We start from the raw sequence: 27,841 nt of genomic DNA on the forward strand, positions 1-27,841 counted from the left end.
TTTAATTTGAATTTTCTGTTCATGTTCTACACTGTGGTTTTGTATCCTCATTAGTCCCTCTAGAATCAATTTTCCTGTAACAACCCTTCCCCCTCGTCCCCTTTTTTTAAACAATCAAAGAAAGAGAGAAAGTGTACTGGTTTTGGATGGGGTAGAGTTAATTTTCTCCACAGTAGCTAGTATGGGGCTATGTTTTGGATTTTTGCTGGAAACAGTGTTGATAATAGGGAGATGTTTTCATTAATGCTGAGCAGTGCTTACACACAGTCAAGGCCTTTTCTGCTTCTCACCCCACCCCACCAGCGAGCAGGCTGGGGGTGCACAAGAAGCTGGGAAGGGACACAGCCGGCACAGCTGACCCACACCGACCAAAGGGATATTCCGCACCGCATGACGTCATGCTCAGCATATAAAGCTGGGGAAAGAAGACGAAAGGGGAGGAACGTTCAGAGTGATGGCGTCTCTTCCCGCGGAACCGTTATGCGTGACGGAGCCCTGCTTTCCTGGAGATGGCTGAACACCTGCCTGCCGATGGGAAGCAGTGAATGAATTCCTCGTTTTGCTTTGCTTCCGTGCGCAGCTTTTGCTTTACTTGTTAAACTGTCTTTATCTCAACTCACGAGTTTTCTCACTTTTACTCTTCTGATTCTCCCCCCCATCCCACCGGGGGGGAGTGCGCGAGCGGCTGTGTGGGGCTGAGTTGCCGGCTGGGGTTAAACCGCAACAGAAAGAACCCAAGTGCTCCCAGCACTTACTCGGAGAGTGTGGTCCCAGGAGCCCGAGCAGAATGCCGTCCCATCGGGAGAGACCCGCAAGGTGCTGACACGATTTTCATGTCCAAACAGAATGGATACACGGGACCCTTTCAGCACATCCCAGACATTTATGGTGTAATCATTATAGCCCGCAAACAGTAGGCGACCTACAAAGAGAATGAGATTTTACAAAGTGAGGTCTTAAGTGGGTAACACGTCTTGACTGCAGCAAGGGCCTTCATCACCCGGTGAGCCACAACGCAGCCTTTCCCATGCCACCCTCTGCACACAGCGAGCCCTGACCATGGCTTCCCCCAAGCTAGCTGTGCTCCTGTTTGACACCCCTGCTCCACTGCTGAGCTATCCATACTAAATGCTGAACCAATTCAAATTAATTAGTTAACAATATAGTTAGAATTGAGTTGACTTATATAGAATCTGTTCAGTCATTAGAGATGGGGGATGCCTCCAAATCATGACAGACTGAAGAGCACTTCAACAGCTAATGCAGGGTGATAATATTTTGCTCAGACTTTATGCAAGAAGCTGAATACAAATGGTTGAATGATTAGTAGACAATTTGGTAAGTGATTCATTGTCCCCAGCAGGACAAGCTGTGATGCTTGTGACTGTCACAGAGACGTCTGCCTCTGTCCTGAGCGGAGGGCAGTTCGCCACCCACTCATCCCCACGCAGGGTGACTGGAGGAGCTCTGCAGTTGTGCTGGGGCAGGAGAGAGAAGACTCAAGCTCATGTCTCCGGACCTGTAGTGAAAAATGGTAATGTCTCTGTCTTCATGCTCCTCCAACGTACTTCTACTATCTATTAATCATTTATTATCCTTTTATAAACTATTTATGTAAGTGCACTTAATAATCTAGTTACATTTCATGTTTCCTTTGAAATGTTTTTAATCATTATTGTGAAGTTCTAGCCCAGCTGTAGTTAAAGGCAAAATATTTCCTGCCTTCAGTAGGGCCAGGAAAATACTTTTCATTGCTACAATGGAGCGATAGCCAGCTAGGTTATTTAAAGAGTAGTTATTTTTACAGAGGCAGAAAAAGGCTTCCGTGCATTAAATGTTTCTTTTGGTACTTACTATTACTTTTAATAACAAATTATTTATCAAATTAAACTGGCAAAACTTTACAGTTCCCCTCAAATCCCAAGACTAAGATAACCTCCAAAGTTCAGGTCTCACCGCTGAGAGAGAAGTCCACACTGGATGCTCCAAAAATGATGCTCTCTTTGGAATAAATTGCTACTTCTCTGTCTGCACGAAGGTCATATAAACGACACTAGGATTAAAACAAAACCAACAACATGCCTCAGTAAAGGCTGAAGGCAATGGCTACTACATTTCATTGAAAGAACTGGGATAGGGAAGGACATCATGGGAAGCGGCTGTTTGGCTTCTTTCCTTTTGCCCGTTGTAGCCAGCACTCCTCTGGAGTCAACATGGATCTCAGCAACACAAGGCTGGTTTGTAAAAATTGAGTGAAGAACTTGTTTTTCCAAACCACTTTTCTAAGCCTCCTGCCTGTCCTGCTATAAAGAGATGAGTGGTGGGTTTTGGACCATGGCTACCCACTGAAAGTCCCCCCACCCTCTTGCTTCCCCACTGTGGTTTCCTACGTCTCAGAGCATCCTGCTGCTGGGGAGGTGCATGGGGAGACAGTCTCTAAAGACAACAGTTAAGCCACAGCTGGAGTCTGGGAGACAGATGATTAAATCTCTAGTCATCTTTGAGAAGACGGACCACGTGGCACAGCGCTCAGTCCATCCCTTGGCACGGGGAAGCCTGGATGGTGGTCCTTGGTCTGAGTAAGACAGGACAGCAAACAGCCCCTGCCATTCTGTGAGGCCTCTCTCTCTGAAAAACCTACGTGAAAATAATTCAAGTGAAATAACACATTTTTATACAGATCTTTGGTTTTCATTTCTCACGGAAAATCCCCAGTCACCTCTACAACGTGCGCTTCCTGTTTTTATCATTTGCCAGCATACTTAGGCTTGTTTAACATGGAAATAACGTATAGACAGACCAGACTTCACTGCCATGCAGAAAGGCGGTCTGTTGGCCCTGAAATCAAAAAGCACTTTTGAAACTATTTGAACTGAAAACCTTCCTCAATAAGCTAAGTTTAAGCAAACACTGGCCAGATGGGTTGGCTAATATTAAGACATTACTAATAAAATATGGCTGATACTCAAGCCTGCACATAAAGGAGAGGCTGTTTCATTTGCAGGGCGGCGGGGAGCTGCCAAGTATGTGAAGTCCAGGTCTGCCAGTGCTCCATGCTGATGAATAATCTGCAATTTTGGTGTCACAGGCCTAGTTTAGTCACTTAAAGTCCTCTGTGGATGTGACCTAGTCTTTTAGGAAAATTTGATTTGGGAAGTAACAGAACTTCCCTAAATTAAGTTTCTGAATTAACATACCGTGGCATCATCTGAACCAGAGGCAAAAGCATCTCCACTTGGGTAATATCTGTGCATGAGTAAAAAAAGACCAGAACACATTACATTACTTGGATGAGGTCAGACTTCAAAAATAGAACCAGCGGAGTGCTCAACATCGCAAATGTGCCCTCTCCCAGAAACATACTGACCTGACACTGTTGATATCTGAATCGTGGGTTTCAAATGACTGGATGCACTGACCAGACCGCATATCCCAAACCATGGCTTTCTTGTCACATCCCTAATGAGATAAAAAAATTCACTACAGTTGTGCAAATGGTGACATTCACCCCTCGTGTGCCTGATACACTTCATCAAGCCCAGCTACCTTCAAAGGCTCTGAACATCACAGCTCTGAGGGGATTTAGCCGGCAAAGCAGTCCCAGAACTGGCTGTACTGGTACCCCCCAAGCCTGGGAGAGCTGCAGTGAGGCGCAGAGTACGCCACGAAGGCTGGAGCCTGAGCGGTGCCGCAGAGCAGCACGGGCACGGCGCTGCCATGCGGCACGGTGGGGTGCAGACAGGCCCGGGGGGTTTGCGCAGGCAGTCCCGTACTAACCGGCACTCACGGCCCTGCTCTGCTTGTGCCGCCGCCATACCTGTGCCTGCAGTCCCACCATGCCACAAAGCTGCATAACTGACTCACTCCCTTACCACTTAACGTGCCCAACATAAAAAATTAATACCCAGCATTTAAAGTTTTATCATACAGTCTTTTCATACACTGAAACAGAAAATGAGATGAGTGTTTCTGGAGGGTCTCTTGCCCAGCCTCCTACCAGACTTAACCCCTGCTGTGGCTTTGCACCCACATGCTCAATGGTGTGGCTGGGATGAGAAAAGAAGCAAACAGCATTTCAGCCCATTGTCACGCTCTAACCTGCCCTTTTAAGCTGTGCTTTGAAAAGCTCCTTTAACTCTTGGTGCTTGCTGCAAGGTGCTCAGCACCCGGAATGCTTTGGGCAAGGGGCTCAGCCCATGTAGTCTGCAACATCCTCGGGGCAGGAACCATCTCATACCAGCCAGGCTCCCAGCTGCGATGTCTCGCTGCTGTCACAATCGCCGTGACAGGATAAAGAGCACGGACTTTTAAGGGTGACGGGAGGTTTTAATAAATATGACCCTGCTGAGGGGCAGGCCATAGGTAGGCTCCACTCCGGGGGCCTCAGCCTCTCTGAGGCTGCGTGGGAAGCACGGGGCAGGCCAGGCGGCTGCTGCTGCCGCCGAGCTAGCGCGTCCTGCCCAGCAGACCGTGCCACACATGTTATTTATTTTTAAGCAAATATGATTGCTAATTAAATTAAGCAGTCTCTTCACAATTCACATCTTTCTCTTTTTTTTTTTAATTCTCTTGTTAAAATGAAATCCTATTTTGTTTACTAATGATGTCATCATTTAAAAGAGGTAATGTTCCTTTGTACCAACTTGTGGTTTCTGCACAGAGGAAACCAAACAGGATAGAGAACATTTTGGACTCAGCATATTTCCCCCTCAAGCCCCGCCACAGCCCAAGCCCAGCCCTTCATATTGCTTCCATGTGCACTGTTCTTACTGACCTCTCTGGGAGTTTGGGGGCAAGACCAATCTGACAAGCTTGTGCTTTGACTCCTAAGGTTTTGAAGGAGAAACCAGCAATCACCTGCGGAGAGATGGGCCCCCTGAGTGCTATCCAATTCGCCCCGAGGAGCAGTGCTCAGAGGGCACTGAGCACAACAGCCTGGGACGCAGCCCTGAGCTCACCCAGGAGGGCTGGGATTTTCAGTTAAGTTGTTAAATGCAATAGCTCCCAGTCTATACACTGATGTATTGGCATTGCTTATTCCGGCTCAAGGTTACTGTATTACATAGGCACAATATAAAGGGAGTCTCTCTATGCTACCATACCTTCAGGTTGCACTGTTTTGCCTATACCTGCATTGACACGATATAAGACAGATCTTCACTGAAGTGGTATTTTGCACGTGATGAATTGAGCGAGTCCCTGTAAGGACAGACATGCCCAAGCTGCTACATCGACACAAGTATGACATATTCTCTTAGCAGTACCATAGCTGCTTGCGATTCTTTGCCCTATAATAAGCTGAGCTGTTCCCAGGGAGAATGAATCTATCCTTTCTGGGAAGCAAGCTTGGTGACAGGAAAGCCCGGGAGGAGTAATGCACTCAGATGGAATTAGCTTTCAGTCACGCTTCAGAGCAGCTGTGCTAGCAGCAGGCAAACTGGGCCAGTGTGCTGGGCTCCGCTCCTGATGGGCCAGCCAAATTTGATAAGAGAGCCATAACAGAAAAGGTCCAGGTTTATTGTGTAGGGATGGGACCATGACTCCAAGCACAAGTGGAATCCCCTAATCCATGGTCGGCACCCTCTGGCACAAGCGCCATTTCCATCAGCAAGCACAGGACAGCCCTGGGCCAGTGCTGGTGGGGCTCAGAAACTGGGTACCTTCAGCAAAGTTACTGGTAGCGACCTGCCTCCAGTAAGACAGGTCATCTCTCAGCTCCTGCCAGCTTTTACCTGCACACTCAATTTCTGATGTGGGAAAGACCAGGACCACCTCGAAAAGGAGCTGAGCCCCCTCCCACTCACCTTTATGCCTTGCCTGCCTCACTGCCAGGCTGCGTGCCAATGACTCGGCTGCCCTGCCCAGGAACAGCAATCCCTGAGCAGCGGGACAAGATTTGGAAGATGCCCTGGGTACTTTCCCAGCGAGGAGGTTTGTGTGTTCCTCTGGGCTAGGACAGGGAGCAGGCAGTGTTCAACTGACGAAGGGGCTTTAAATGCCTCTGGTACCACTGGAAGGCACAGGGGACTCAGCAACAGCTGAAGATGTGGCCACACCTCATCCCCCTGCTCCAACTTGTACCAGGGTTTAGCCAGCATCCAAGCTACCCCTTGGCTTCTGGGGAGAGGTGGAGGGACGTAGTGGCACGCACGTTACTTGAACCCCCACTTCGATGCCCTGAGCAGCCGCCTGGCACACCCCGTCTGGCTCCCGAGAGCTGGGTACGAGAAAGGAGCCAAATGTGGGAAGTCATCTGCCGTGCCGGGCTCCTATCCACAGGGGCTCACACCTCCTCTGCGGTACGAGCCGCTGCTCTAACTCTGAGCCTTTCCCTTCCCCGGAGAGGCGTTGTTTTGATCTAGGGCTGGATTGCTTTGGTGCGGGATGGAATTTGCTAAGTAAGCAGAACTGCAGTCAGACTGGCTGGGTGGGTTTGACCCCACAGTCAGGGGTTTAATTTGCTCCAGCTTGGAAAATGTGCTTGCAATGAGTGGATTGCACTGGGGCTTCCAACACATACTCCAGCACTCTCAATAAGATCACAAGCCTCCTGCTTTGCTGTCTTTTCCCTTCCACATTCCTTAATTTTATAGGACAATAGGAAGCTCCTGCTTACCCCAGAGACAAATGTATTTCCCGTTTCAGAAGGGGCCAGGTCCAGGCACAGGACATCAGCTCCGTGACCGTGGAAACTCTGTAGAAGCTGCCCACTCTCAACATCCCACAGAGCACAAGTTCCATCTCCACTTGCTGTCAGGATCTATAAGATGTGGCAAGAAGGGTCACAATACAAAAATCAGCAGGTGATCTTCAAGTTCACAAAGAAACAACTGACATCCTAGACATACACCAAGGACAGCTTTAATTTCATGAAATATTATGTAATACATCAAAGCCACAGAAACAACATGAATCTAAGCAAAGTTTGTTTTTTATTTTTAAGGAAAGAAGTTAGAGTGGAAAGGAGAGCTGTATTGACACAGCTATACCTACACAGTGTTTCGACAATGGTCAGTTTTGTGCAGTGGGGTTTGCAGAACTGATGGCAGTAAGGATCTCCTGGCATTTCCATATCCTCCAAAAAGGAGGCAGAACCAGACTGGTATTCCTGTCTGCCCCTGCATTTAACCCTATCCATATTTAAGCTGCTGGAATTCAACCCAGGTAAAGAGAAGAACTGTTGGAGTTAAGTATACCTGTTTAACTCTCTAATTTTCTTTTCTGCTTCAAGTAACCAGGTTAAACCCAAGTAATTGGGCTTAAGACATGGATTTTCTGAAAGGGAAGTAAGCCTGTCTAGACAGTTGTTTGACAAGTCCATCACCTCTCACTTGTCTAAAACCATTTGTGTGTGAAAGGGCTTGAACATACACTGACCGAACATAGCTCACAGCTTCCCTCATCTGCTACAGTGCTTGTAGAAAGTACATGTGATCAGTGCTTGTTATTGTGGCTAAATCCTGATGATGCTCAATTGTTCAAAATTTCCCCTTGGCATCCAAAGCTGTTACGCAATCACAAAATCTGTAGGTTGAAAGGGTCCCCGTGCGCTGGCGTGGAAGGAGGCAAGGGTGAACTTAGGAGGGCTCTCAGTCTTGTACACAGGTTTTTCTCATGGTCGGTGAGGAAACTCAAGGGATCCCAGTGGGTAGTTAGAAGTTAAAAAGAAAATACTCTTCAAGAAGAAAATCATTAAACCATTCACAGAGTTGCATAAAGGTTAAACACTGAACATGTTTGACAGATGCTCCAAAAACTCCTCCCATAAACAGAGGTCTGCAAAGCTGCAGAACAGACTGTTCCAAATCCTGCAGTAGAGAGACGCTAATACCCTGAGATGATGATAGCAGAAGAAAGCCCTGACTTGTCTTTCTGGCCAGCTTTTGAGCCTAGATCAATGAACTTCTCTGTTCTTCTGTTCTAAGGAATATTTGTACTTGGCTGAGGAATGAAGACTTTCAGCTCTGAGGATTTGCTCTTGTAATAGCGTGTAAGAAAGGTATGAGGGGAATAGGAGTAGCTAAAAGCGTAAGTGGAGGGTCTGTTGCCAACCCAGAGCTCCAGCTAACGCTTAAAGAGAAATGTTTTGGACTCAACTTCAGGATATTGCTATTGAAAACCAAACCAAACAAACTCCAAAAACCCAAACCCAGAAGGTAATTAACAACCTTTGCCATTAGACTCCGGCTTGCTGCACGAGGGGCTCCGTCAGCGCTGGGTGGGCATCCTCGCCTGGTGGCAAGCGGCAGCGCTGGCGCAGGCAGGGGACAGCAGGGACACAGCCCCCGCTCGCCAGGAGCATACGCACCCCCCGGGGCTGGGAGCAGCGGCAGGGGCAGAGGGGCCACCCTCACCGCTGCCTCCTCCGCCATCGCCACGGGCCTCATCCTGCTCCTCAGCCCTGCCGCACTGCGAGTACGGCTGCCTGCCCTATGCAAAACACTTGAGATCCCAATTAACTGCTGCTATTAATACACAGGGAGCATTGTCACGTGGGGAGCATTATCACACTGCAGAGCTGCAGATACCTAATTTAGGAAGCGAGGCTCCCTGGCTCTCTGCATACTGAGGCGGGGGAGGCTCTCTCTGGCAAGACCTATTTGGGCACCACGAACGAGGTGCGCTGGTCGCCCAGCCCTGCAGCTGAGCGCTTTTCTTGGCCCAGGGTGGGAACATGATGAGGAGCAAGGATGGGACCCCCTCTTTCAGCACCTACACAGCCTGAGAGTGGCTTTAATTAATCATTGATGAACCACCCCGAGATCTCCTCTCTTTCCATTGCACAGCCAGATGCCCATGGGCACACCAACTCCTAAACTCCTACCCTGTCTTTCATTCCTCTGAAGTAAAACCGAGCTGTAGTTTAAGAGAGCAGCCAAGGCAAAGCAGCAGCACTCACAGCACCTAGCAGTGGGTGCTGGGTGCTGCGGGGGCACCGCGCTGGGGACACCTCCACCGCGCGCTAGGGCTGCGCCAGGACGGGTACCGCATGCCTCAGTGATGCGAGCCGGGAGGGCAGAGCTGCTCTGCACAGAGCTGGGAAAGCTCCTGCACAGTGTGCCTGCTGTGCTGTGCACCCTCAGAGTTACTGAGTAATTTTAATTCTGAGGCTGTTATGTAAAAGGAAAAAGATAAGAAATCTGGGATTCTCTAGGATCTCCTACATAACAGTGTCCTAACAGAAGCTTGGCCAACCCGCTTGCTTGTATTTGTTTCAACACCACCACCCAGTGCGATGAATGATCGCTTATAAGCCTATCAATCACAAGAAAATTTCTCTTTAAAGTCTTCAGAAAAATTTCTGAATCACTGAATATAAAGCACCTAAATCCACTGTGGTATTATTTAACAATAGTAATACGTTACCTTCAATATCAATGCAGTTTGCTGTATTTAATATGGACAAAAAAGACCCAACTTTTCTTTCTTTTTTTGTTATGAAAAATAAATAACTATTTTTCCTTTCATAGGATTTAATCACAATGCATATAGGTATGGACAAGAAAAGAGAATACTGGTTTTCTATCTCATCAGAAACATTCCACTTAACTTAGACTGCTCTAATTACGCAGGGCTCCTGCACAGTAAGGTCAGGGCTAAGCAAGCCTGAGCGCTGGGTACCTCCACCACTTGTTTCCATGGCAATGGACTTAAATTAGCACCTCGGAGTCGTTACAGAAACCATAGAACGACAAACAACAACATACTCTTGGGCATCTCATGTCCTGAAATAGAAGCAATGAGAGCTGATACTTCCTTCAGAAGAGCTCCAAATATCTGGAAGAAGGGGACAAAGTATTCCCTTTCCAGCAGCTCTCCTGACACAGAGAGCAATGAAAGTCCTCCCTTCTGCCATTTATTTTGCTGCAGAGCTGCACTGAGCAGAGCTTCAATTAAATTCAAAACCAGAGAGGACAAGGGGATTATCCTGGCTCCTTTCATCATCTTTCATGTTCCTGGAGAAAGAGATCTTTGAGATATTCACTACAGAGGAAGGCTGGCCTGGTCTCAGATCTGCATTTAGTTCCCGGCTTTGCCATCGTCTCCCACTGTGGCCCTCTATGCTGCAAGCCCCGTCTGCGGCACGGGGATAGCTTTGCTCCTTTCCCTCGAGGGAACACACCACTGCACGTACGGACAACAGGGCTGGCTCTGTGGGGCCATCCTCAAGCTCAAATATCTCACTTGGTACAAACAAAAAATACTAAAAATGAAAGCAAAAGCAAAGATGGCTGGATGTCCAGGACAAAGCAGGCAAACACCACAGTCTCCACCGGCTGGCATAAGCACATACCCAACCTAGTCCTATCTCAGCTGGGCTTTTAACTATTTTTATTAGTTTGAGCTCCTAAAAGCACAAGCCAGCACAGACCCAGTGAGCAGAGAACACACAGGTACCAGCGAGCTCCCTCTGCAGAAGGGACAGGCCTTTGCAGGGTGCAGGCATGACAGCCTGGCCACGGGCTGTGACATGCATTTCCTTAGAGCAGCTTTTGCAGCATCCTCCTTGCCCCCAGCAAGGGTTTTCCAGCAGCCCCTGCATGGGGCAGGACACGGCCCTGGGTGCCCCATGTGCAGGGAAGGTTACTTGCGCCGCGTAGGAGTGCAGCTCATGTTAGGTGTTGCTGGACAGTGAGCAGCGGGTAGGGAATGCGTTTACCTGCATGTCTGAGTTAGTGAAGCTGCAGGCAGACAAGTAGTTTGTGTGCATTGCAACCGATTTCTTCTTTGCAGCCATATTTTCATTTTTGTCAAATGTCAGAGGGTACACAGAACACTTGTTGTCCAGGCCACTAGAGAGAGTAATAATAGCAATAACAGAGAGAGGAGAACTGGTTAAAACTGCAATGACAAAAGGCGAGTGGTGATAAGAAGGAAACCACCTGTCAGTGCTGCGCTGCCAAACCCTTACAAGTACCGACTTCCCTGTATTGTGCTGTCCGGGATCTCCCTGTGCAGGGAAGCCCCAGCTGCCTCACCAGGCTGGCTACTTTACAGAACTCGAACAGCTGCGCCTCAGTATTTTTTACCCTCATCTAGTTTATAAATGGCACTGAATGAAACCTCACGAAAGTATAAACTGGGAGGTGACATAGCAGTCACCTCAGGGTTAATGTTTCACACACAGCCAAACTGCCATTTTTCTGTTGACATCCGTCATTGCAAGGATCAGTATTTAAGCATCATTATTTACCCACCTTAATGAATTTGACCTAACTCCTATGGAAGAGATGGTATAGCAAGCAGTGAGTGTGAAGACAGGGCTTTTAGAGGAGTTTAGAAAAAAGGCAACAGAAGCACTGACTCTGCAGCTGGTGTGTCCCTCCTGGACAATGGCACCAGGTAAGCTGCGTCTCCCAGGCCAGATGTGGGACTCTTTTCTAAAGGGTCTGACTTGTGTCTGACCCTTTTCTAGATCTGCAGTAGATCAGCCCTGCCCTGGTCCCTGGGATCCTGGCACACCACCAGCTGCTGGTTCTGTGCCTTGTATTATGGGCACAGCACTTAACTGACAGCGCAACAGAAATACAGAATTAGGTAGTGCAATGCATATGCGCCCTCCCAATGTGTCTCCCTTACAAGGGTGAAGACAGAGTTTTTTTGCCATTCTTTGAGTTTTAGTCAAAACCATACAGTTTCCAGACTCCCCCTCTGCACACATTTATGCCGTCCGCCTGTCTGTCTCAGGCTGCTGCCTTCTAGATTTGCAAGCTGCACAGCAAAGTCTCCCCTTGTTCCTTTCTCTCGCCACAAGCTGGCTTTGTCTGTCTGATCCACACAGTCCCTTTTCAAAAGATGTTTTGCCAACACCTCATCTCTTTGTTTTCTCCCCGACATAAACTCAATTTTTTCAAACCTGAGCCCTCAGAAAACTTGGAGAAGATTACCGAGGATGGGGTTACTTCTGCCCACCCCATCTTGGCAAGATCTATTCATGTAATCATTAATGACTAACCTTCTCTATGTCATAGAAGAAAGAGTACAAAGTAAGAACAGGGTTAAAACCACGCTCCTGTAGAAGATATATCCAACACACACAACCAAACTGGAACAGAGAAGTTGCATGCATGCAGAATTCCTAACCCACTATATAAATGCTGAAAGAGGATTATTTTCCATGCTTACACAACAAATGTTATTGCACTGAAGTCAGCGGAGATAATGCATACAAGCCATTATGGGAACAGAATCAGAGGCACTGAATGCAGTCCTTCCACCCACAAGGCACGCAAACTTCTGGCTTTCAGCATCTGAAGGCACTGGGACACCACTACAAATCCAGCTTCTCTGCGTAAGCAGCTGTGGAAACCGGGAACTTACCCGCAAGCAATGGCACATCCAGATGGGGCATATGCACATGCCATCACCCAGGTGCACGGCATCGTCACTGCATGTTCCTGAAACACAGCATCTCTTTAAACGGGGATGTCACTGTTCCTCTAATCGGTGCAAGGAAAACAGTGTGGAGTAGTAAGTTCAGTATTTCTGTGGGACATCCTTGGGCTCAGTGAAAGGGACGGGTGTTTCCCCCAGCCGTAACTCACATGTAAGGCTGGGACAACCCTTACTGCAGAACCCAGCAGAGCAGCAGGAGGATGGCTAGTCCCTGCCTGACAGTTTCCACCTTATTCATGAACGTCAAGCTGATCACAGAGCATGTTTTATTTGGGTTACTCAGAGCTGCAAAAGGTCCCCACTGCTGCATGTGTAGAAATTGTGTTACAAACAAGCTTTTTTTTCCCAGCTGCGTGAAGCAGGGTGCTATGAGGCAGCCCTGGCAGGGCTTGGAGGAGCAGTGGCACCATTTCAGAGTCAACACCACGGCTGAAGGATCCCAGGTGATCACACATGGCACCTGGTACAGGAGTTACCCAGGGAGGGCCTCTGTTTTGCGGGCTGGGCTTTGCCCCCAGCCGGGAGCCCTCCCTGTAAGCAGAGGCTGGCTCAGAGCCTCCCGCTGGAGACCATGATAAACCCCAGTGCTCCGACAGGGACTTTGCCCAGAGACAGGTCACGGGAGGTGGTTTGCCCTGTGCCTCTTGGTTTGAGGTGCTGGTGGAGGTTTGCATGTTATCCCATCATCCCACCGCCTCCTGTGACACCTGTGAGCCCTTCAGCCCTCCATCTTACCCCACCATCATTTGCCCTGTGCACAGAAATCTGACTTTTGCCGAAGTTTCACTTACCTTGTTGGTAGTGAAGGAATCCCACACGATCACCTTCCCATCCTAAATGAAAGCACACAAACAGAGAGAGAAATTGAGGCCTTCCAGATACATGGCTGTTAGCCTGTTTCCCAGATTTGGGGAAAACTCTGCTGCTCATTTCCGTCCCCCAGTCTGTTATGTCATGAAATTTTTGTCTCCATTTTAACAACAGCACAATGGTCACAGCGAAGCACCGAGGAGACACTCCTCAGTAGTGTGATTTATGTCTTTAAGAAAAGCGTATCTCTTCCTCACTGAGATGACTGATGTTGGCTTAAAAGACTGACTTATTTTTTAATTTTTTCCCCTTCCCTTTTAGCAGGTTTATGAGACCTCCTCTTACTTGCAGCACACGCCATGGACAGGACCATCTCCTCAGGATAGGACCATCTCCTCAGGAAACTGCCCCTAGCGAGCCCTCCCTTACCTCCTTTCAGCCACGGTGCGTTTCCCCCAGCCTGGAATCACCACCTGCAAGGCTGCTCACCGATCCCATGTGATATCTGTCGGTGGCTCAGTACGGGGCCTTACAAACACAAGAGGTGACCTGCATTACAAATCACTTGTCAAGCTGGCAGCACTCATGGGGACTATTTATGGACACTGCACTGTTTATTCATCTTCCCTTTCCTGTCTTTTCCTGGTGGTCCCTTTACTTCTCACTACACTTACTTAACCTTCAATTATCCATTGATACAATCTGCTAAATAGCCATCATAAGAACACTCCACAGAGCACACCACAATCACTTTGTGTATGCCAGCTGCACTCATGGCAGCTACTTTGCCTTATGCACATAATATTGTTATCCTCCCCGTATCACGAAAGTGAAATGCTTATTACTGGGCAACAATTGTTGCTGTACCTGGACTCACTACAGTTCTTAAAATAAAGTAAAAAATGCAAAACTGCATTACAACTTGCCCGTTCAGCTGATCTACACACTGACGTTTTAACCACTTTTAAAAAGTTGACATTAGTTATTTAAAATTATTCTCTTTGCTGAGATCACCATGAATGGTAAAAACTCACAGTAACTGAAGGTGGCTTGCAATGTAGATTGCCTATTTTTATCCCTCAAGTGAGACCCCCTGACAGATTTCATATAGGTCAATGAACAGCTGTGAGATGCAACAAGCTCACTTACTGCCTTACTGGGCTCAGGACGAACCAGGGGATCTAGAAAGAAATTATCTCATTACCTCCTCCAGACTGGTCCTGAGCAGGTGTTAGGACTGTTTCTCAAAATGCCCAAGTAAATGCAGTAATTTTGGCAGGACGTTTGAGGCTTTCAAGGTCACACCAATCATACAGGCTGCAGAAGACATTTCTGTGCGCAGAAATCTCTGGAAGAATCAACATTTCTTCCCTTCCCTTTTCCTGATTATTTTCTCTGAACACATAAACTGAAATCATTGCTAAATATTTTATCTGTAAAGCACAAGGAAATAAAAGCGGCCTCAGATGAATTCTGTTTTCTATTGTAGTAGGGAATATGGGGAAAATCTGTATATGACTGGACAAGAAATATTTAGGGTATTGGCTACAGCAGGTGTAGCGACGATCAGAAGCTTGGATTTGTGCTCTCTGAAAAAATACATTGCCAATGAACTGCTTTAAGGGCATCTTGAAAACATTTACAATATACACAGGTAACATCTGCAAAGAGTGGCACACAGCACAGCCGAAAGATTTGTATAGTGCCCAACAGTAGCTTTGAAAAACATCTGCCCAACAGCATACCTGGGAGGAGCTCACAATTCTTCTCTTGTCTTTGCACCAGTCCATGCAGAGAACTTTATTTCCGTGGCCCTTCAAGGTCCTCCTGGTCTTCATCACAAACTGGCCCAGCGCCTCCACACGCTCTGCCACCTGATGAACTGCAAACAGCTGATGGTTAGAGGGCCCTGCTTCAAAGCTCTGCCCTGGCAAATCTCATCTTTATGAGTAATGTCACTTGGAGGAATTAATCCATGAAGTCTGAGTCTACGGTGCAAGCCAGTGAACTCTCCTTCAGAGCTGACAGGTGGTAAAACCAAGGTGGGTGGTGTATGAACATATTCACCAGATAAAGATACGGATTAATTTACTCAGGGCTTGAATTCTAGGGCTGTAGCAGCCCTGCAGACCATCACATCCAAGTACAACTGGAAAACAGATTATCCCTTGCCCCCTCTTATTGGGAAATCCTCAGTCTGACTGAGATTGTGCACTTTCTCTGACTGAGAAAGTGCACAGCCAGCCTCCAGCCTGACACATGCCTCAAGCAACTGAGCAGAAGTGAAGACCACTACTGGGTCTTGGAGGAAAAATCGTGCAAAAGAGGGGGGTAAGCATCAAATCTCCAAAGTTTCAATGGCAAAACACTTGTTTTGGATGTCAGACTCCCAGCTGCAGTCGGCTTTTGGCACCGCAGTGGTGGTGCAGCGTGATACAGGTACTAGCCACTGGTGCTGGAGACTTCTCCTCTGCTGTGCCATCCCTTCTGGTGGCCAGGGGAACACTGAGGGCAGGACACAGCTCTGAGCGAGCAGAGAAGCTTGGCATTTGCTGTAAGAGTGTGCTACCCAACTTCTCAGTTGTCTATGGACATCGAGGACTTCATGGGTGGGTCAGCTTTTTCTTTTATGGGAAAGAGAAACAGAGAGGACAAGCAAGCAACTTTCCTTAGTAGCATCCTCTGGTGGAAGAGAAGTCAGTTCTTTCATACATCATTTAATAGCAGTACTTTCAGCTGATATTCTTAACAACCCAACAAATTTACATTTTTTTTGTACTTTGACATAAAATTCATCCCGCTGCAGCTGACGCAACTAAAAGGTATCTCATGTAACCCTGATGCCTCATGCTGGGGTCACCTGCACATGTCTGGGAGAAAGCATCATCTGAGGAAACCTATTTGCTCTGCTCCGGCGTTGTTCACCCAGTGTGGAGCTGAGTGGGGCCATGATGTATCTTGGCACCTTGTGGCAGCTCTGACACACTTCACGTGGAGCATCAGGGAGGGTGGGAGTTGCTTCAAGTCTCACAGCAGAGTAGGGGTCCTGGGGCAGGAGACCCTGGCACCAGAATTAAAAATGACTCTGTCTAGAGAAGAGCTGATAGGATCCGGCGTTTCCCTGTGTTGCGTGTTTGTCCACGCTGAAACCCAAGATGATCCAGCTGCTGCTAGCTAAGGGGGCAATGCCTGACTCAAACCTTTTGAAATAAGTGCAGAAGCTCACATGCTTTAATGAGCTGGTGGAGGAAATCTTAAGCTTTTTAATGCCATGCTGGAGGCTGAGTTCCACATCCCACATGGCAGGTGATCGCTCTGGAGCTGCGTTGCTGCTTCACCCTTCTTCACTTTTCTAGAGCTGCAAGAAAGCTCATGGGCTAGGAAGGGCTGCCACAATGAGACAGCAGGCATCCTTAGCTTTGAGATCATTCCCTGGCACAGGGTCAGGCGAGCAATTTCTGCCTAAGGCAGAGACTGATTGCTGGTGGATTAGCTTTTGAAGAGTTGTCTTTCAAAACCACCAGCCCTGCAAGCTGTGCCAGAATAACATTCTCACCTGAAATCTCTGGTCGACCAGTCTCACCCAGCCAGGGGACAAGCGCTGTCCACCATTCCCGACAATTTGTCCATACCATCTCTAACAGCAGGTCAGAAGCAAGTTTCTGAGCAAGTACCATATAAACCCACCGAGGAACAGATACATTTCCCCCTACTTTTGCCCATGGAAACCGGCCAAATGATCCAATCAAAAGACATGAAAACACAGGACAGGAGGTTATTATGGCAGCTGGAAAGATGCTTGTGTCCAGAACATATCTGAAAAAACAAACGTTTCACAGACAATGGGCAAAGTGTTTCCATTATGTCAACGCAGCTGAGACTCTGTGGAATTGCCTGGTTTAGCCTTACTGATTCTCTGAGGACGCTTATCTCCAACTACAGCCATAATAATCCTGCACCCGCCTTGCACAGGTTTTAGAGTCAGATAATTATTTTGAAGCATTCTCCACTATTGTTGCAAGATAGTTGAAAATTATGCACTCAGGCAAGTAGATCAGCTAAAGCCAATAAGTAGCTTGGAGTGGCTTTACAAAGGTCCAGATAAAACAGGCTATTTTTCTAAAACATATCGTTTGGCCTGAAAAGGACGTGTGGACTTGATGCAGATACTATTGGGTCTTTGATCTTTTCTGTGCTGGAAGTCAGTTGGTCCTAATGGTCTCTTCTGGCCTTAAAAATTTATGGGTCGCAAGAACAGAACAAACCGTTTTATCTACACCTAAAATTTCAAGCGATAGAATTGAACCCTTAAAATTGTAAGATTGCAAATCAAATGCACGTTTGGTATTTCCTTTTCCTATCCACATTTTTGAGAGCTGCTGTTCAAAACCAGTTGAACAAATAAGGGCAATCCTAGTTCAGCCAGCTGTTTGTTTTGGGAACCATAGAGGGAAAGTCATGATCAGAGCAAAAAAATGTGAGAGATACAATTTTAGATTAGGAGAAAAAACAACAAAACAGAAGAGACGTTTTGTTCTGAAACTTACAATCTCTGCAGAAGTAGTTCTTGGGGATGATTTAAGTGCAAAAAAGCTCTGATACAGAATCAATGATGCAAAATATCATGAGGGAGCATTGCTCCACAGCAGCATGAGACACTTGTCTTCGCAGTCGTGTCATGGCTATGCAAACACAGCCTTCCAACGTAAGTTTACAGAATTTGTATGTGACAAAGACATACATATCCTGTGAGTATCAATGACACGCACAGTTGTGGTATTACTGCAATCATAGGTCAAACTCTTTGTGAGCAAAAATGGATTTAAGCATGTGCTTAAGGGGTCTGGTAAACAGAGGCCCCACTACTTCTGATACAGAAATGATACTGTAGGAACATGATGATTTATGGTAATGTTTCTGTAATGAGGCCATCTCCATTTGTGTAATGATTCCTATTAATAGGACACTCATATAACATATGATTGTCTAATTTAGACAAGAAAATGCTCTATTTACTCCAGAAGAAAATCTTTTAACCCTCCCCCACCTGAAATTTAAGAATGTTTGCCAGTCCCTCAGTCTTACAGAACACTAAGAGCTCAATTACTGGATACAGGCTCAGATTCCTTTTCAACATTTAAGGCATGAGAACTGCTGAAATAAAAGTTTTAATGACCCACTAATATTTCTAATAAAGTTAGCTACATGATTTCAGAGGAATACAGTAATTTGCATGTTTTTCTCAAAAAAACCCTGCAATATATTATATCATTGTAATTATAAAAATGAAATAAAAACAAAAGGAATTTTCTATCCCAGGACAGATGAATTAATACCTGTTTGAGAAACTCCATAAAAACCATAAAAATAAGGTTAGCTTATTTTTTCCTGAACGGGGGGGTGGGGGGATGGATGGATTGGGGGGGGCAGGGTTGAAATCTATCCATGTCATTTCTGTTTCATTAACCACGGATCTTGAAACTGCAGCTGATAACAGCCTTCCGCACTGACAGCTCCAGCGTTGCCTCACCCCGCACCTCTGAATCAGCACCGGATCCCTGCAAGTTGTTTCCTTGGGGGCGGCAGGGGGGAAGGAGCTGGTTTTGGAAACAACGTTCCTTTTCAAGTCCTTTCACCTTGTGTGAAATCCTGGCCTCATTAAAGCAAATTCCCACCAGCTTCCACAAGGCTGGGTTTAAGCTTTATTTCTGCCTCTAAGGTGTGCGCTAAAAGGATGCGAATCAATCTCAGACTCCACCGAGGAGGAGATTCCACGCTCCCTTCCCACCCCTGCCGCCCACCCCCACCCACAGCAAGGCCGTGCAGAGAGGCAGCGGTGTGCCCGTTCTGCGGGTGCTGCGGGGGTGCTGGGGCGGCCGGGGGTGCTGGGGCGGCTGGGGGTGCTGCAGGGGTGCTGGGGAGGCCGGGGGTGCTGCGGGGGTGCTGGGGCGGCCGGGGGTGCTGCGGGTGCTGCAGGGGTGCTGGGGAGGCCGGGGGTGCTGCAGGGATGCTGGGGAGGCCGGGGGTGCTGCGGGTGCTGCAGGGGTGCTGGGGAGGCCGGGGGTACTGCGGGGGTGCTGGGGGTGCTGCAGGGGTGCTGGGGAGGCGGGGGGTGCTGCAGGGGTGCTGGGGGTGCTGCAGGGGTGCTGGGAAGGCCGGGGGTGCTGCGGGGGTGCTGGGAAGGCCGGGAGTGCTGCAGGGGTGCTGGGGGTGCTGCGGGGGTGCTGGGGAGGCCGGGGGTGCTGCGGGTGCTGCAGGTGTGCTGGGGAGGACGGGGTGGTGCGGAGGTGCTGGGGAGGCCGGGGGTGCTGCAGGGGTGCTGGGGGTGCTGCAGGGGTGCTGGGGAGGCCGGGGGTACTGCGGGGGTGCTGGGGAGGCCGGGGGTGCTGCAGGGGTGCTGGGGGTGCTGCGGGGGTGCTGCAGGGGTGCTGCGGGGGTGCTGCGGGGGTGCTGGGGCGGCTGGGGATGCTGCAGGGGTGCTGGGGCGGCCGGGGGTGCTGCGGGTGCTGCAGGGGTGCTGGGGAGGCCGGGGGTGCTGCAGGGATGCTGGGGCGGCCGGGGGTGCTGCGGGTGCTGCAGGGGTGCTGGGGAGGCCGGGGGTGCTGCAGGGATGCTGGGGAGGCCGGGGGTGCTGCGGGTGCTGCAGGGGTGCTGGGGAGGCCGGGGGTACTGCGGGGGTGCTGGGGGTGCTGCAGGGGTGCTGGGGAGGCGGGGGGTGCTGCAGGGGTGCTGGGGGTGCTGCAGGGGTGCTGGGAAGGCCGGGGGTGCTGCGGGGGTGCTGGGAAGGCCGGGAGTGCTGCAGGGGTGCTGGGGGTGCTGCGGGGGTGCTGGGGAGGCCGGGGGTGCTGCGGGTGCTGCAGGTGTGCTGGGGAGGACGGGGTGGTGCGGAGGTGCTGGGGAGGCCGGGGGTGCTGCAGGGGTGCTGGGGGTGCTGCAGGGGTGCTGCGGGGGTGCTGCGGGTGCTGCAGGGGTGCTGGGGAGGCCGGGGGTGCTGCGGGGGTGCTGGGGCGGCCGGGGATGCTGCAGGGGTGCTGGGGCGGCCGGGGGTGCTGCGGGTACTGCAGGGGTGCTGGGGAGGCCGGGGGTGCTGCAGGGATGCTGGGGAGGCCGGGGGTGCTGCGGGTGCTGCAGGGGTGCTGGGGAGGCCGGGGGTACTGCGGGGGTGCTGGGGGTGTTGCAGGGGTGCTGGGGAGGCCGGGGGTGCTGCAGGGGTGCTGCAGGCGTGCTGGGGGTGCTGCAGGGGTGCTGGGAAGGCCGGGGGTGCTGCGGGGGTGCTGGGGAGGCCGGGAGTGCTGCAGGGGTGCTGGGGGTGCTGCGGGGGTGCTGCAGGTGTGCTGGGGAGGCCGGGGTGGTGCGGAGGTGCTGGGGAGGCCGGGGGTGCTGCAGGGGTGCTGGGGGTGCTGCAGGGGTGCTGCGGGGGTGCTGGGGGTGCTGCAGGGGTGCTGGGGAGGCCGGGGTGGTGCGGAGGTGCTGGAGGTGCTGGGGGGCTGCTGGGGCGGCCGGGGGTGCTAGGGGTGCTGCGGGGGTGCCGGGGGCGGCGACCCCTGCGTGGCCCCGCATCCCGCCGGCGCTGCCCGCCCGCTTCCTCCTTCCCCCGGCGCGGAGCCGCGCACGGTTTGGGCGGCGCGGCCGAGCGCAGGGCACGCAGCCGCCGCGCTCCGGCAGACACGGAAAGCCGGCCGCCGTGGCAGCGGGGGTGTGCGCGGGGGCGGCTCTCTCCGCGCCCTGCTCCCGGGCGGGATGCCCGCCTTTCCCGGCCAGGCGGACCCGGCCTGCAGCTCTGCTCTCGTTCCGGGGCGGCGGCGGCCCGCGTTCCCGTTTGCCGGGCGAGGCCGGGCCGGCGGTGCCGGGCGTGCGGCGGTCCCGCTCCCTGCCCGGGGCAGCCGCCGGCGCCCCTGCCGCCCCCGCGGCCCCGGCCCCGGCCCCACTCACGCTCCACGTCGTGCAGCTTGGCCCGCTCCTCCTCCAGCTTGCCCTTCAGGCTCTCGGCCTCATTCTTCAGCGATGCCAAGGTCTCGTTCTCGTGCAGCCCCTCGGTTGCCATCTTTGCAAAGGAAGCAGGGAGAGAGACGAGATGAGAGCGGGAGGGAGGAGGAGTTTGCTTGCCTGGCTCTCGGGGATGCTGCTGAGGCTCCTGCTGCCTCAGCAACGGCGCCGGCCCCGGCCGCCCCCCCCCGCTGACGTCCAGGCCGGAGCGGCTGCTCCTCCAGCCCCGGGCGCAGCCGGCACCCGAGCAGGCACGGTGCGGAGAGCCCCGAGCAGGCACGGTGCGGAGGAGAGCCCCGAGCAGGCACGGTGCGGAGAGCCCCGAGTAGGCACGGTGCGGAGGAGAGCCCCGAGCAGGCACGGTGCGGAGAGCCCCGAGCAGGCACGGTGCGGAGGAGAGCCCCGAGCAGGCACGGTGCGGAGAGCCCCGAGCAGGCACGGTGCGGAGGAGAGCCCCGAGCAGGCACGGTGCGGAGGAGAGCCCCGAGCAGGCACGGTGCGGAGGAGAGCCCCGAGCAGGCATGGTGCGGAGGAGAGCCCCGAGTAGGCACGGTGCGGAGAGCCCCGAGCGCCGGCAGCCCCGGCAGCCCCGCGCTGCACGGCAGCTGGGCACCCCCCGGGCCCCCAGGCAGGCACCCCCTGCCCTCCTCCTACCCACGGGCTCCCACCAGCAGAGCGCTGCCGTGCATCCCAAGCCGTTCTCACAGCCCGAAGGCGTCATGTCCCCAGAAATATGTGCAAAAGGGTGTTTCTGCTTTGTACCCCAAACTTGTTTGTACCAGAAGTTGCACACTTGGAGGGGGGGAAGGAGGAAAAGAAGTCATCAGTCACCCCAACAGCATTTTAAAATACCAGGCTGGGAAGACAGATTCTGCCCAGGCTTAGGAAATCCCAGCTCAGCTCTATCATTCATGCATCATGTGTCCAGTTTTGGGCCCCTCAATACAAGAAAGACATTGAAGTGCTGGAGCGTGTTCAGAAAAGGGCAACAAGGCTGGTGAAGGGTCTGGAGCACAGGCCTTATGAGGAGCGGCTGAGGGAACTGGGGTTGTTTAGCCTGGAGAAGAGGAGGCTGAGGGGAGACCTTATCGCTCTCTACAACTCCCTGAAAGGAGGGTGTAGTGAGGTGGGTGTTGGTCTCTTCTCCCAAGTAGATAACGATAGGACAAGAGGAAATGGGCTCAAGCTGCACCAGGGGAGGTTTCGGTTAGAAATTAGGAAAAATTTCTTTACGGAAAGGGTGGTCAAGAATTGGAAGAGGCTGCCCAGAGAGGTGGTGGAGTCACCATCCCTGGAAGTGTTAAAAAAACGGGTAGATGTGGCACTTTGGGACATGGTTTAGTCTAGTCTACCCTTGATTGGCTTAGAGTAGACTTGGTAGTGTAGGTTAATGGTTGGACTGGATGATCTTAAAGGTCTTTTCCAACCTAAACGATTCTATGATTCTATGATTCCCTTATACCCCTATGGGTAGGGGTGACCAGGAGACTCCATCACTCGGAAGGTCTCTGGCTCAGCTCCTCTGCCAGCAGGACAGACGTAGTGGTGTGAACCCATCTCTCTACTGTGCTTTGAACTCCTCAGTTTTAAATTTTGTGTCATCAGAGCTTGTTTCTTTTTCCCCTTAAACCAGCCACCTCTTTCCCCTGCACACAGATGAGCACATTGGGGTCTGCGCCCTTCCCAGCTCTTGAAAGGGACCAGTTTCCAAACCCCCAAAGGGAACAAAGAACCCTCCACTTCGGCGTTGGTGTGAGCCTGGGGCACAGCTCCACGGCTCTGCAGGCCCTGCTCGGGAGCGTGTGCTGGGCACACAGAGCGAGCTGTACATGGCACATGGCCTTGCAGCTTTTTGTTCTCTGGGAGTTCCTTGTGAACGTCCTCTTCTTATTACAGTGATTGTCCTTGATCTACGTGGAGTAACTTTGCTCACATTGACTCCCATTGTCTCCCTTTGGCCAGAAAATAGACAATCCAATGGCTATTGTTCAACCTGGAGATGTGCCAAGATTGAAAAAGGAGATAAGAAAATACGTATTTGCAGCTGTTGTTTAGACTCTGGGCACATCCTGGACACAGTGTGGGTCGAAGAGAAAATAAAAGTCCTTTCCCACACTGGGCTTAGCAGCAGTGTCACTGTCCGCCCGGGATGCACGGGCAGAGCTGTCGAGCTCTTCGCTGTCACCCTGGAGGCTGAATTCAGGCCCGGGCCTGGCCGCGTGCTCAAGGCCTCTCTTGGTCAATGGATCTGCAGGCAGGAGCTGGGTTACTTCGCTGCAGAGTCAAACACAGTGGATGTGTTTCCAGTCTTCTCATTGTGTTCAAAAAACGGGTAGATGTGGCACTTCGGGACATGGTTTAGTCTAGTCTACCCTTGATTGGCTTAGAGTAGACTTGGTAGTGTAGGTTAATGGTTGGACTGGATGATCTTAAAGGTCTTTTCCAACCTAAACGATTCTATGATTCTATGATTGTCCACAGAAACCGGCGTGACTTAACCCCACCAGCCTGATGGCCACGTAGGCAACCCTGAACTTGATTTTGAACCCTGAACAGAATTGATCGAGTTACATTCAGTATCGCAAAAGAAAAAGTAGGTAGTATAATCTATGGAGTTCACATACTGCTGGATATGGGAACATCCTTCAAAGCCCCTCAGTGTAAACAGCACATTGGAAATGCCTTCCAGCACACTGACAGTGCCAAGGAAATAAAAATTCAGTATTTTAAAACTGATACTAAAAGAACCAAAAAAGCATCTTTTAGCAGGAAAGTGACAGTAAGCTTCTACTGTGTTATCTTCATGTCTGAAAAAAGTAAACCTACTTATGTTAAACTCAATAATGCAGCTGTGTCCTGGGGGAGTGGCAGGGGAAGATTTTGAAGCAGCAGCTTCATTTTTGAAGGATTTTAATCTGTGACAAATGCCCCATTTCTGACACCTGATAAGTGTGAAGGGGCCCAGAAGTTAAATCCAACAAAAAATGTAGGAAATTTCTTTGCCTTGATAGGAACGCATCAGCTCTAAGGAATTTGGCTTAGATAACACCTGTATGTCAGATAGTTGGCACAGTTCTGACAGTGAAAAACCCAGACTTTCTTGCCTTACTGATGTGAACAGACTCACTGCCTTGGGGAATGGGATTAGAAAAATCTACAAAGAACAGCACAGCTGAGTGTCTTTGGGAACATACATGTTCAGACTGACACATGATACTGGTCCCAAGATGACAGGGATAAGCAGAGCCATGAGGTGAAAGAGAAGCCTCTGCTAAATAGAGTGAGCTATAGAAGTGTGTGATACATAACATGTATTTCATTAGTTTGCATTAAAAAAAAGTATTTAGCTCATCTGACCAAGCCGCTTAACTACTCATATAGTCATTAGCTAACCATGCAAAAACCACCGGTTAGAGTAAAGCCATTTGGAAGCTTTAAATAAAAAGAACCAGGGTTGGATTAATTTAGAGGATAACATAGTACTAGGTCAATTAAAAAAGAAAAATGTTACCATTTGGTAAACAATCAAGGTTTTTTGTCTCCCCCTTTTCATAAAATCTAACCGTACTGAAGGCAATGTATTTCCAAAAATGTACAAGCAATTGCTTTAAAAAAAATTGTAAGTAGTAAATAATTTGTTAACAGAGTATTAGAATTCACTATGCTGAAAGCACGTTTAATCTGAAATGGCAGTTCAGTCAGCAGCAGTGGATAAAGTATGGGTCCTCTTAGTCTGGTCTCTGCTTTCAGATGAGTTTCAAAACACATTGGCACAGGACAAAAGGCTGTGAAAATATCCTGCACAGGAGGTATGGTATGCGGAATATATGGAGAACCAGCAACAAGTAACTGAACTCCACTTTGTAATGTTACGATCCATTAATTGTGCCGTAACAACTGGCACATGAAAGTATTTGTTGCTGTGGCTTCATACTGACCATTCCCTAGAAAGCTGACCACTTCCAAACTGGCTGCTATGTCCTCAGCAGCAGTGAGCTTCCAAGTTGTCTAAAACAAGGACAGCTTCTTATAAACAGCTTTTTTCTCTGACTCTTCCCGATGGAGCAAAGGCAAGCTGACCCTTGGCTTCATATATTTTGAGGCTATTTTGAGGTATTATTCTATGGAGCTGCTACAGAAACATTAATCGCCAAGAATTGTGGCAAAACCAGTCATTACTGCAATCACAAACCTACCTTCCGCACATGGCAAATACACCAGATTGTAGTGATGAGGATGCACAGAAGAAAGTTGGTACTGTTCCATTAATAAGAACACTGGGGAAAATGGAGGGTCTAACAGCGTGTCACAAATTGTTGCCTACCTCAAAAGTTAGGTCTTTAAGTTTTCACTCTCCCTAATTCACCAGCTGATCTCTTTTTAAATTGTAAGCTAATTTACTAATACTTCTGTGGGAAGACTAAACCAAGAAACACTGACTGAGTTTATACTGATTAGCACCAATCTCCAAAGCAGGCAATTTCCCAAAGGAAAAAGATTATTTTGTCTAAAAGGCAAACAATTGAAGTAGGATGATCTCAACGCCGGGAATCAGCAATTTCTAATTCTGTTATCCCTCAACACATGTTGGTTTTGGGGAAATTGCAAGGACTGGCTGAAGAAAATGCATGTGTGCATCTGCTGGACTGAAATTAGGAGTTGCATGTCCAAATCAGGCAGTTGCGAAATGATCAGCCAACTATACACCACATTATGCACATGCATCCACAAACATGTGCACAAGCATGGCAAGGATATATTGTGCATTTTGATACAAGCCAAAGCATACCCACAGCTCTGAAAAATCAATTCAAAAAAGTAAAGGATACAATTTCCCTACCCATATGTATCTCGGTGCTAGTGCAAAGAGCTCGCTGTGTTCTCAGTCTTTGTTTTTAAATATTTTACAAAATAAATATGAAGCAGCAAGCTAAAGCCAGATCTACCAGAAAGCCCAAGATCCTACTGCAGTGCTAATAGGAAGCCTAACAGGCTGTTAGGTACTGACGCAATTCTTCCTGAAGTCTCAGTCTGCTTCCACCTAGCAGCTGTTTCAGTTGGAAGGAGTCTAACTTCCATAATGTGAATAATAAGGAGAAAGTTGCAGGAACTGTAAATAACAAACAGCCAGTTTCCTGCAATTCCAGCATGCATTTATCAAGTCATGCCAAAATTTACTGGATAAATAGCTATTTATAGGCTGTTGGCCAAGAAGGACCTGAACAAAGCAGCAATTTCAAAGTCAGGAGAAGCAAATAAACTGGGAAGGGACTGTCTTTTGTCTTGCAGTCATTACATCTAAATTTCCTCCTAAACAATGTAACGCATGAGGATGCGCTGCGTCAGCCAGTGAACTGTACACACCACACCACCTACAACCACCAAATCAGTGCTCTCCTCTGCCTGTAAAACAGCGTTTTGTAAACACAGCTAGTTAAACCTTCTTGCATTCCTGCAGAGATTGTTTCATCTGACACTCAAATGCAATAAACTATTGGACCCTACTCAGTCATGACAGAGACCAGTTCTGGGTAGGAAACAGTGAAGGATGTCTTCCAACTGATAATACACAATGATTCAGGAAGATAAAATAAAACTACTCCAAATTGGAGCATAATCAAGACAACAAAAGTCTTAAGTTTACAAAAGGAGTTTTAGAGACCAGCTCTTTAGTTGCCACATAGGTTCACGACCTTAGCTTTGTATTTAATCTAAAAAACCCCACCAGGATTGCTCTAGAACAGTGCTCCCTACCAGCAGAGTGGGATATCACCTCACCAGTAATTGCTGGAGATTAGAAAGCCTCCAGCGTCACCCCTTCTTCATGCAGGCATTCTGGCAGGACCTGCTGGTCAGGCTAGCAGGTTTGCTAATCTCCCCTATTACCATCTTGTGTGGTGATGCACACACATGGTGACAGAAGACACTCCACTGCTGTGCAACCTTTTCCCACCTTATCCTCATTGTAGCTACTTCCAGCTCTCACCCAAGTACTGCACACAGCATACGAGACGTGGCCTCAGTATGAAACGTGGGCCATAAAGGAGTTCTGACAGTAGTTCACTTGTGTCTCGTTTTTATTGAGACAGACTAAATGAACTTCATATCCCCTAGTCACTAGCAAATGAGTTGATTGCAATGCTTTCATCTTTTTTTGTTAAGTTCTCTTAAAGGTAATGGGAAACGCTCAAGATCGTAGGCCAAGCAGACTTGCACACGTATACCGCAGAGTTCAGACAGGCACGTAACATTTGCACAGCTGAGGAATGTGGTACCCTAGGGGGAAAAGCTCATGGCCGTTTTCCCATCAAGAGTCATAAAAAGTATCCTTGAACCCCGGGGCCACCTCTGTTGCAGGCTCATGGAAACAGCAGGTGTCTGCAGAGGTGTTCATTTGGCAGTCTATAGGCCTAGCAATGCTTATTTGCTGTCCAGAAAAATCCAACATAACAGACCATTAATACATCCAAGCCCCATTTTTTGCAGTCTTTCCACATTCTGGCTGATAAAATCAATAACGTACCATTTCCACACATAGCGAGCAGTAGCTGAGTTGTTCTGATTTGATGTAAACAGCCCTAAGGGGCTTCTCTTTGGAGCACTTGTCACATGGACCAAATACAACTGCTAAAAAGGTCTGGTCACACAT

General features: G+C 49.5%; 1 protein-coding gene across 1 annotated transcript; it reads right to left on the minus strand.

Annotated features, from left to right (window-relative positions):
• Nucleotides 1-713: 713 nt before the first annotated feature.
• Nucleotides 714-27,841, minus strand: GNB5 (G protein subunit beta 5). The gene is made up of 11 exons (XM_075714168.1): nucleotides 27,716-27,841; nucleotides 21,139-21,250; nucleotides 14,952-15,088; nucleotides 13,188-13,229; nucleotides 12,322-12,398; nucleotides 10,661-10,793; nucleotides 6,617-6,760; nucleotides 3,368-3,459; nucleotides 3,198-3,246; nucleotides 1,957-2,053; nucleotides 714-922 (listed from the first exon to the last, which is right to left on the minus strand). Exons 1-11 carry the CDS (start codon nucleotides 27,839-27,841, stop codon nucleotides 714-716), a joined length of 1,218 nt encoding a protein of 405 aa, XP_075570283.1.

Source organism: Pelecanus crispus, chromosome 7 (assembly GCF_030463565.1).
Source record: "Pelecanus crispus isolate bPelCri1 chromosome 7, bPelCri1.pri, whole genome shotgun sequence".
Classification (NCBI taxonomy): Eukaryota; Metazoa; Chordata; class Aves; order Pelecaniformes; family Pelecanidae; genus Pelecanus; species Pelecanus crispus.